General features: G+C 35.3%; 1 protein-coding gene across 1 annotated transcript; it reads left to right on the forward strand.

The window, feature by feature from the left end:
• The first annotated feature begins 2,241 nt into the window (after positions 1–2,241).
• On the forward strand, positions 2,242–3,433 carry LOC102802187 (somatostatin receptor type 4-like). The gene has a single exon (XM_006815793.2). The coding sequence runs from the start codon at positions 2,259–2,261 to the stop codon at positions 3,378–3,380; it is 1,122 nt and encodes a 373-aa protein (XP_006815856.1). The 5' UTR covers positions 2,242–2,258; the 3' UTR covers positions 3,381–3,433.
• The last annotated feature ends 8,589 nt before the right edge of the window (positions 3,434–12,022 follow it).

A 12,022-nucleotide genomic window follows, 5' to 3' on the forward strand; every position in this document is an offset into this window, starting at 1 on the left:
TTACTTTAGAACTTTAACTGGCACATTTAAAAGACGTCGGGTGTTTCGTAATAGCAATAGTTTTCGTTTTATCTCACCTCCAAAATTCAGATTTACCCAATAAAACGTTGCCTATAATTTGTCAAACGGATATTTTTCTAAGATTGTTAACATCTCTATCAGTTCAGAAAGTCATCAATAATTAATATGTGTTTTGATTATAATGTAAAGTGATAATATTCATCAAACACTTAAATGTAATATAATTGTTTATTACGCATACTCTAGGAACAGATGTCGGTGTACATATTTATTTTAGTTAGAAACCTATGACTTCATTTATCAGATTTAACAACAGCTCTTTCTAATGTATGGTCTACAAAAAATATTGACGTATTGGGGGGAGGTCGAGATGAAGTATTTCATTAAACAATAATCGATATAAATGTGCAACTGTACCTTTTCCCCAATATATTCTAGGTAAGTCAATTAATAATATCAATAGCGGGATATCAGCTAAATTTGGATCTTAGTGGAACGCCTGCAGCACTCTTAAAGTTCCCTTAAATCCACTCGCCAGTGATGTTATAATAATGTGTGTTCTCCCAACATTGATGCAACTCACTTCTTGATATCAGTTTCCTGAATATGGCAAAACATCAGATTATGTGACGTTTTTATCTGGGAGTCCAGTAATAGAGACATATAGAAGTGGGGGATAATCAACAGATATATGACTATATCAACATTGAGATTTGACAAACAATATCTGTTACACTAATTTGCATATAAATCCAAATAATATTATATATACCTTGTCTGCCGAATGATTGTGTATAACATAATATATAGTAGAATACCATGTGATTGAAATTGATAATTAGACAAGGTATATTAGGAGACCTTGAGCGTTTTATATTGAAGGTTCGACACCCGAGCAATATAATGCACTTCCGGTTGGTGTCACATAACGCGATCTACAGGTCTGTGTGTGAAGTGTGGGTGATATCTATATATATATATAGATGGCGTGCCACATTAAAAAACATGCTGTTCGGCGTTTGATTTCATTTAGACAATAGCAATTCACATCCACATAGGAGTAAATTTATGCAATTTAAATTTGCATATATTGCATTAAGTTAGGCAAGCGATCTGTCCATAAATTATAGATGGGAAAATGACCAAACGGACAATAGAATAATGAATGTCTTTGCTGGGAAACAATTTTATCACACACGATAACCGTTCATTGCCAAAGTGCACACCATAAATCAGCGGGAACAATACTTGTTGAATGCCGCAAATTATGCTACAAATACAAACCAATGTAGCAACGACAATCATTACATGCCGCGTGTAATATACTCGGCGGATCAATCAAAGGTGAACTTTGGCCTCCATTTAAATGGTTAAAACATGCCATTGACGTTGAATATGCCGCCTTGTCGGTAAACAGGTAACGCTGTAATTGAATATGCATTTGACATGCATTAGATATATCAGATACCCTTTTTACAAGTGCACGGCTCTGCATATCAACGATGCCCCACTTTCCATTCTCTGAATTCCTATAAAGCTATGCATTCACTCGGACTAGCTATCGTTCACCTTACAGAACACGCGCGAGTGCTAAAATTAATTGCCATGATCGCAAGTTGAAAACAAAGAGTTAATTTCAACACGTCGGTTTTTTTTTATATTTTTTTAATAAAGTGACAAATCTGTGGGTATTTGAGAGTATTAATTTATTCGCGACAGCTGGACACTCATTACTATTCCCTATGGTATGTGGGTACTATACTTGCTATTCGAAGGGATTGGCCAATTATTCCATTTAACTTCATTTTAATAGAGTTGTTCCACAGGTTACAGTTCACCCACTCCTACACCTCTACAAGCTACGATGCCTCTCTCTCGTTCATCTGACACATAGGCTACTTTGTAAATTTGAATCACCACCAAAGACTTGTTACGTCTTGTTTCCACCACTTAGTTATTTTCGGATCAATGTTAAAACTTGTTAGTTGTTTGACACCTAACGTATAGAAGCCAAGTAAACGTGTAAACGTATTAACAATTATGAACACAAATTCATTATTATTCATGTTATGAAATATTTCATTTTTGTACGAATAGTAAGCCGCAATGATGTCGACGAACAATTACTTATCACGCGCATGCGTGGAGTGTGCCATGCATATTCTATCCAGAATATACCATGTATACCATTGTATATCTTTTATTTATGTTACAGGAGTCGGCGAACCGCGTTAGACATGGCAGATGTCGCTAGTAACATGAGTCTGCTTAACTCCACTTTTACACCGAATGAAGAGGATACGGGGAGAAACAGTGCTTGTGGAGCTGATCCGGTTGTATTTTTCGCGCTGGGAATCTTTCTCGGAACAGTCGGTTTGATTGGCAATTTGTCCTTCATGTTTGTGGTTATACGCGTGAAGTTTATGCAAACTGTGACCAACCATTACCTGATAAATTTGGCAGCGGCCGACTTGGTTTACCTACTGGTCTTGTGGATACTCTACGTATGCCTACTGGTCACCGACAACAGTTGCGTACTGATGGTTAACCCGAACGTACGATGCATGGTTGGAACTCTGGCTGATATTGCCGTATTAACGTCTACGTTCTGTGTTGGCTTCATCAGCATCGAAAGGTACGTAGCGATAACGCACCCGTTCCGGGCACGTCAGATCTGCACCAAGGGCAAAACCCTTTTCTTTAACATTTTGATGTGGATAATGTCTGCTGTTATTAAGATACCTTCCGCATTAGTATGTTACGTGGAGGCACCAGCGTCAGTGTACGTTGCCATTTACATCATCTTCATAGTTGTATGCTTGATCAGTATATGTACCGTGGCGATTCTTTACAGCTTAACAGCATACCACTTTAAGAAAGCCTCGAAAGCAATGCGTGATGTTGTTGCCAATTCGTCGAGACAGGCTCCAAGCCACGATAAGCAAGTGGTGCGCATTTGCGTTTCCACCACTGTTTTGTACTTTATCTGCCTTTTCCCGAAGGAGTTAGTTTTCATTCTGCAGCTTATTCTCCAATTCGGTGAGATTGAGCCGCCACCGTGGAGTGTGTGTCTTCATAACATCTCTATACTACCACTGATGGTACACTCGGCTGCAAATCCTATTATATACAATGTGATGAGCACCAAGTATAGGCGTGCGTTCAGAATCGCCTTGTTGTCATGCAAGGACAAAACCAAGTTAAGGGGGGACAAGACATTCTATTCGCGAACGAACAACTACGCCACGGAACGGTCAAGTTGCAATACTCGCGCTTCTCCGAGAGTCAATCAAAGGAACGTGATTTACAACAAGAAAGACAGTCTATCGGACACACTCCCTAGAACTACATCGATATGATATCAGATACTAATTAACTTGGCGTACTCAACGGGCTATATGGCAAGTTCATGACCGCTGTTCCGGAGTTTACTTTATAAGATGGAGAGCTTACTTTCTGAGTCCACAGCCATGTGTTTGGACATGAATTGGTTGTTTTATTGTATGCCCATCGATCCATTCCTTTTAGCAATGGCTTGATTCGCGTGTCTCATATTTCCACTGTGTGACAAAGAGCTTCATGTGTCAACTGTGACAATTATCTATTCCGGTGTGGGTATTTGTTTTTTATAATTCCGGCACGATACACGTTGAATAAGATACTATTCAATTTAATGCTTGATTACATGAATTACTCAACTAATTTTATCGCATATACTCTCCCAGAATCCTAACACACTTGGTACGACTGCCGAGTAGTGGTATTTTAAAGAAAAGTAGTTAAGCAGCTTTAGCGGCAACTGTCTTGTTCTTTGTGGAACACGTGATTGAAACCTTATGATGCTACAAGGCTAATGCCGTCTTAGGATTTGAATGCGTGGTGCGTAACTGAACAAACAAAGACTCTCTTGAGAGTGGTTTTGACGTGCATTGTCGGACGATGTTTTCACAAAAGGACTTAAACTCATTGCCATACTTATTTACCCTTGATGAAATGCATTGGAAACACCTGTACGTTTGAAAAGTGAAATACCTCTCATGTATGTCGTTGCCCCGGTAACCATCGGCATGATATCGTTTTAAACTTTAATCAGTGTTGTTGTAGACGGCGGTCGATTTGCGTATATAATATTGAACCGTGTCAAGGATATTATATGCGCATAATACATGTCTGAATAGTGATTGTTTTGTTTTTCAATTGTTTTCGATTATCTAAAATAGAATAAAATTGAATTATTCATAGTAAATTCTTTTTGTGAATGACGATGTTTTGTGTTTAAAATGCTGGTACATCATTTGTACTGCCACATACAGCGCCGGGGTGAACGCAAATGACACGACACGCGCCCACGTGTAATACAAACACGCGCTCCTAATAGAGTACGGTAACATTTGTTTAACTGAATAAAATATAGTTTGTATAATTTGAGACAAGAGACGGTAAAGTCAACTTCCTGTCACTTATCTATACTGCAGTTCGTCGCATCAGTTCATTGTTATTGCTAAGGTTTCGATCTTCAATTATCAATGTTTAAAGACAGGTAATGCCAATTTACATTTACGCAGAGTAAGCCAGGTCGAAATATTATCCTACAAACGAAAATCATTTGAAAGTCTTTTTCGATATTGCAGCTATAAGCCTCATATGTCTTGTGCAACTAGTTATCGTTATGTGTAATCAGTCAAAAGCATAATATTCTGATTAAAAATTAATATAATATAATATAATATAATATAATATAATATAATATAATATAATATAATATAATATAATATAATATAATATAATATAATATAATATAATATAATATAATATAATATAATATAATATTTCTGGTAAACACGTTATCCAGATTAATCATGTTCTCACGAGACAAGCTGCTAACACTACGGCGGTCTGTAACTTGATACGTAATAAAACAACAAATGTTTTCATCAAATGTTTTGAGCCGATATAATTCATTACGCGTTGCTGGGCACTACTTGGTCATATATCACACCAGCAAACGTGACTGTATACCACTGACAAGAGTGATAAGACAGAGAAGGGTAAGAACAACCGATATGTAATCAGCAATGTATTTAATAGGATTCGCCGTTCACGTAATTACTGACTGAGCGCTATTTGGATCTCCCTCTCAAGTAATATTTCGATTTCTATGCAGGCTGTATACTCGACTTATTTTTTGATTAGATAAATGGATACTGTCCACATTGACATATGCTATATAGTCACATAAAACTAGAAGCTGTATTTTAATTTCATTAAATCTGTAAACCAATAGCTATTGCTTTTTTTTTCACTCATTATAGTCTGAAAATATATGTTGTTTCATTCACTCCGGAGTCGAGTTTGTTTGTTTTTCTTTCATAAAGTCCATTAGTTATGGGGAACTATTCGACTCACGAATTTGAAAATATATATATGAAATTAAAAAGCATTGACGGTTTTATGGATTGCCGGTTATTCACAAATAATGCGTGACTGCTTTATTTTATTATTTGAATGCCGGTATCAAATATATTACATTTAATCATTTTGACTACGAATAAGTGTTTTTGCAGCTCTTTGTCTGTAGGTACTCTCGATATTAGTATAGCGAGGGACATTCAATTGTATTCGTCAGTCGTTTCGTGTTTTGTTTTCTGTGGGTTTGTCTTCTTGGACATGTAATACCACCTTGAGGATTATGACTGCGATATTATCTTTACTATGCAAAACTTGGGAATTAGAGGCATTTTAAGCACCCGCGAGGTTCCAGTCAGTTGACTCAGTTTGGCGAATTACAAGCGGTACATTGCACAGACCAGCCATGCATGCGTTGCTACAGTGAAATAATAGACGCTAGTTTGTAAAGCTCTCATAGACAATTAGACTGACAAACGGTTCCAAGCAACTGCTTGTACGAACGCACCGTGATGCCAATCATTGAGGTACATGATAACACACATCGGAAGAACTCAAGTGTGCTTTGCATCGCTTAAAAGAGATAATTGTTTCCGGTTAGCATTCCATTGACACTTGAGTCATCGGCGGCCATGATAGATTGTCTAAATGATGAAATATGACGATAATTAGCCATACCGTGTCGTTGTTCATGTAGTCAAGTGTATTTCATTGTAAGTTAAGACCTGTGTTCGATTGAATAATCGTGGGTTAATACAATACAACAGCAATTTCAAACCGGAAACACTTACCCAATTTATGTCTTATTATTTAATGAATGACAAATATTTGTATAACGCTAATTACTCTCAACATAAAGTAACTACTAATGAATTTGACAACAATGAACTCAGAATTGTCGCTTTCCTGTTTTTTTCTTTTGCTTTTTTTTTCAAAGAACCCTAATACACATTCCATTTGAGATTTATCTAATCCCATTGGTTTTCTCACGAGATACAGACGTAAACATTCCCATGGGCCTGTCCATATGTATATTGCCATACTGATATGGCACATGAAAATTAGGAATTGATATATTCCACGACAGGTCGACTTGCATTATTTGTATACAGTCAGCCAAGAAGTTAAATACCTCAGGATTACCTTCTAATGGTATCCCACACGACACAAATCAAGCCTGAAGGATTTAAGTACACACACAGAAGGAAAACGCAATGCATATTTTCAACGTGAACGAGTCTTTGACGAGTACCATTGACAACACCCCACAGCGTCGCTTAGCGGGCTATTTAATATGGGAGACATTGTTGTACAGTTTTCGAAATTGTTAGCGAAATTGTTATATTTTTGGAAAACGTATCCCTCATTTATACCAGAGAAGACATATGTATCGTTTGTTTATTTGTTGCGAGTCGCACCTTCAAATAATATAACGGATATTCTTTCGCGCTGTGCTTTACACAACGAACGTCCGAACTTAATATTGGAAACGTATTCAATATATGAAGTCACTGCATCGGCTATCAATGCATAGCATGGTTTACAGATTGCCCCGTCATATAGTTATTAGAGGTTAGCTCATGCGTATATAAAAGCTTACCCGTTACAGACTGCATTGTTTGGTATACATTTTGTTCGGCGATGATATTAAACATAGGTATTATTGCTATAATCCCATCTTACTGTCACTGAATGAGAATTTACTCGACGCATGACTTTGATTTGAAAAACATTCACACAAATACGTATGTTGATACTAAGCACTGATAAATACATGATAACCAATCTAATGTCAATGCCTATTGTACACGGGAAGGCCCACCAACAATGTAACATTCAACTTATTTCGATACACGGATAGACCTGCCTAGCAAGATGTATTCAGTATATATTTAAAATGTTCACTTGATTTCAACAATCCTAGCCATTATACGTATTATAGATCACGTGAGATAATTGAATGAGCATAGTCATAGCAACATATGTTTAGTTATCTTAGCAACGTACTTAGACCCGCAAACACAATGACTTAATTAAATATGCCTCGGGTTTTGCCAACGAATTAAATACTGAACCGAATATGTTTGGTTGTCGGGGCAACAGAATATATTATTTTCCTCTGCCACCGGTTCATCATTACTGCCATGTATCCAAATATAACACCATTCCATTAATCGATCTGAAGTATCGAAGTTTCTAATTGACTATAACAAAAATATATTGTAATGGGCCCACCAGTTTTGTTTGCACGCACGCATGTGCGAGGCGATAGGGACACTGAATAATCCAGAGCTACTTAATCCCCTCCATGCTTGGCAATGACGCGACTATTGTTTACTAACCTATGTTGTAGGTTATGGGTAACACATGCGTTGATGTGACAATGGATATGTTCAGAGGTATTCATAGGTATTTACTCAGTTAAATGTCAATCCACAATGCAATATTGTGCCGATATAGCGTCATGTGTGTATTTCATGTGTTAAGAACGGGACTGTATGCACGTCAAAGATCTATGCATATTGCCATTGCATACACGGATGAATGTTGTCAAAATGTTAGGCATTCAGTCACTATTGTAGAGGGGCGGACTATGTGGTATGGGTGATCGTACATCGGTACTGTTACTGAAATCCAAATCTGAGATCATTATATATATCTGGCATTAGAGCTAGGACACGAGTATTAAAATAAACTACACAATGGGGAAGTAAGAATTGTCTCATTTCAATATTCCTCTGATAAGTTTATGCTTTAGACATTTGGAACTCTGTCACAAGTGCAATTGATAGATGGTGGCGTCATGCACACATTTAAATGAATACGTTTTGCATAATTAATGACGCCTGTCAATATGTGCACGTTCATTTGGTAGAGGTCTCGTGCATTACATAAAAGCTTTTGACAGGAAATTGATTATTTCATTTTGATTCAACTATTGAATTTAACCATTTTGACACAATTATAGAATATCCTTGACTGTTTGTATGTTAGTAGTCTACATTGTTGTGTAATACTGACATGTAATTGCGACCCTAGGTAAGGTCGTTTACTCTTTGTAAATCATAAATTGTGACACGCCAACATTTTGCAACGTTTTGGCGCTATTTTCAATAAGTCGATCATTTACTAAACACACAGACAACGGGGGGGGGGCACCAGCTAAACCTAATGTATATACTGCATACATACATACATACATACATACAATTAGATTTGTTAATGCAAGCAGATTCCTTTTCTAGAGAATGATTTGGATTGAAATTCACAAAAGAAAAAGCTACCTATTGATGAGCTCATTTCTATTAGTGTGAACATCTGTTTTAAATGTGCCTGGGATTTCTCCGAGCAGATGTTCACTTCGTCACAATGAAAGTTCAAAGTGTAGAATTTTAATTGGTTAAATACATTAGCACTTTTCCAGGTCACCATATTTAAATAAATAAATAAATAAATAAATAAATAAATAAATAAATAAATAAATAAATAAATAAATAAATAAATAAATAAATAAATAAATAAATAAATAAATAAATAGATAAATAAAAAAATAAATAAATAAATAAATAAATAAATATTCACTGATATATATATATATGTTAATGTCGAACATCATTGAATGTTCACTGATATATCAAGTAACCACCAACATCATTAAATGTTTACTGATATAGCAGTTAATTTCGAAAATCATTAAAAGTTCACTAATAGATCAGGTAATATCTCAAACATCATTAAATATTGACTGATATATGAGGTAATATCGAACATCATTATGAATATTTACTGATATACTAGGTAATGTTCAAAATCATTACATCTTCACGGGTATACCAGGTTATCAGGAACACAATTAAATACTTACTAATTATATCAGGCAATGTCGAATATTATAAAAGATTCACGAACCTCGAACAAGATTAAAACGTTCACTGACATATCAATATAAGGTAATCCCGAACAATATTAAAGATTCATTGATATATCAGATAATCTAAGGCATCATTAAATATTCACTGATATATCAGGTGTTCTCAAAAATCTTTCCATATTCACTAATATACCTGGTAATCTTGAACATCTTTAAAAGTTCACTTTCATACCAAGCAATCTTTGTAAGTTCACTGATATATCAAGTAATCTCAAACATCATTAAATATTCACTGAAAAATCATTTAACATCGAACACAATTAAATTCTTCGAACATCATTAAATGTTTATTGCTATATCAGGTAATTTTGAACATCGTTAAATATTGGCTTATACATTGGGTAATTTTGAACATCATTAAATGTTCTCTGATATATTACGTATTGTCGAAGTTCATTAAATAGTCACTGGTATACTAGGTAATGTTTAACATTAAATATTCACTCATAAATCAGGTAATGTCGCACGTTATTAAATATTGACTTATACATTAGATAATTTTGAACATCATTAAATGTTCTCTGATATATTAGGTAATGTCGAACATCATTCAATGTTGACTAATATATTTGGTATTTTCGAACATCACTCAAAGTTCACTGATATATAAGGTAATGTCGAACATCATAAAATATTGACTTATACATTGGGTAGCGTCGAACATCATTCAATGTTCTCTGATATATTAGGTAATGTCGAACATCATTAAATGTTTACTGATATATTAGGTAATTTCGAACATCATAAAATATTGACTTATATATTGGGTAATGTCGAACATCATTAAATGTTCTCTGATATATTAGGAAATGTCGAAAATCATTCAATGTTTACTGATATATTAGTTAATGTCGAACATCATAAAATATTTACTTATACATTGAGTAATGTCGAACAGCATTCAATTTTCACTGACACATTAGGAAATCTCAAACATCGTTAAATATTCACTGATATATTAGGTAATGTCGAAATTCATTAAATATTCACTATATATATCAGGTAATGTCGCACATCATTAAATATTCACTGATGCATTAGGTAACGTCGAACATATCAAGTATTATTGTACATCGTGACCATGACAGCCAAGCAGATTCACGCGTCGCGTTGCAGAATATTCATGGAATAAGTAGCTGGGATTGTGTAACGCTTTCGCTTGATTAGTCGTACATGCCGGGACTTTGGAACATTCGATCAGCGGTAAACGTTGCGCAATTCGTCTCTCGAAAGAGTCGTGGAAATTGCTGTAAGTTGGCACTGCTGTGATGGATTTTGTTATGTATTTTGTGTGTTTTGACAGTATATCTACATATTGTAAATAGTGCATTTGGTGTTGACATAATCCTGTACTCAACCAGTGTGCAGTCCCGGGGTTCTAACGCGAATTAGGACAGTTTTAGGGACCCGGAGACCACATTGTCGACTGAGGTAAAGCCGATGATGTAAACCAATGAGTGCATTAGTAAATTTAATATTCGCACATTTGTAATGGCAATGACAATCAATTTAATAAATACACTATGAAATGAATACTCAAACAATGTAACTGACAGTAACGGTTGGACAATTATACATACAGTATGGATGGCAATATGTCGTATGCATCAGCTGGTTACGCTGCCTTATGCAATCATTTTAATCTAGCAACACTTGAGTCTCGTAGAAAGCTTCTTGATGCCGTTTTTAGCCATTGTATCTTAATAACAATCTGTATTCCTCGTACAATACTTCATGCGGCACCACGTACGTTTCTCCCTTTCAGCCTTTTAAAACTACCTCGCTATCCCCCTGTGTCTTGAATTTTTGAACAACATTTACAACTCTGATAGTGTAGATATTTTTAGTAGTTTGCAATTCAATAAGAGGTGTGTTTTAATCTCTTAGCGTTAAAGGTCAGACAATTTATGAAGATTATTATATTGTATTCATTTTGTATTTTAATTTTTTCATCTTCTACACATTTGTTTTGTCGAGTGTCGTAATAGTGTGGAAAAATAAAAAATAAATAATGATGTGAAGCAATGAGTGCATTAGTTGAGTTAATATTCGCACATTGCAATGACAATAATTAATTAATTGAATGGTTACACACACAGTGTCAATAGCAATGATCATTCTACATAACAAGTAAACTTGTAGAGTGGTTACTCACACAGTGTCAATACCAATAATGATTCTACATAATGAGTGTACTTGTAGAGTGGTTACTCACACAGTGTGAATACCAATGATGATTCTACATAACGAGTGTACTTGTAGAGCGGTTACTCGCACAGTGTTAATACCAATGATGATTCTACATAACGAGTGTACTTGTAGAGTGGTTACTCACACAGTGTTAATACCAATGATGATTCTACATAACGAGTGTACTTGTAGAGTGGTTACTCACACAGTGTCAATACCAATTATGATTCTACATAACAAGTAAACTTGTAGAGTGGTTATTCACACAGTGTTGATACCAATGATGATTCTACATAACGAGTGTGCTTGTAAAGTAGTTACTCACACAGTGTTAATACCAATTATGATTCTACATAACAAGTAAACTTGTAGAGTGGTTACTCACACGGTGTTAATACCAATTATGATTCTACATAACAAGTAACCTTGTAGAGTGGTTACTCACACAGTGTTAATGCCAATGATGATTCTACA

This window comes from Saccoglossus kowalevskii, chromosome 3 (assembly GCF_978046115.1).
Source record: "Saccoglossus kowalevskii chromosome 3, keSacKowa6.1, whole genome shotgun sequence".
In the NCBI taxonomy this organism is placed as follows: domain Eukaryota; kingdom Metazoa; phylum Hemichordata; class Enteropneusta; family Harrimaniidae; genus Saccoglossus; species Saccoglossus kowalevskii.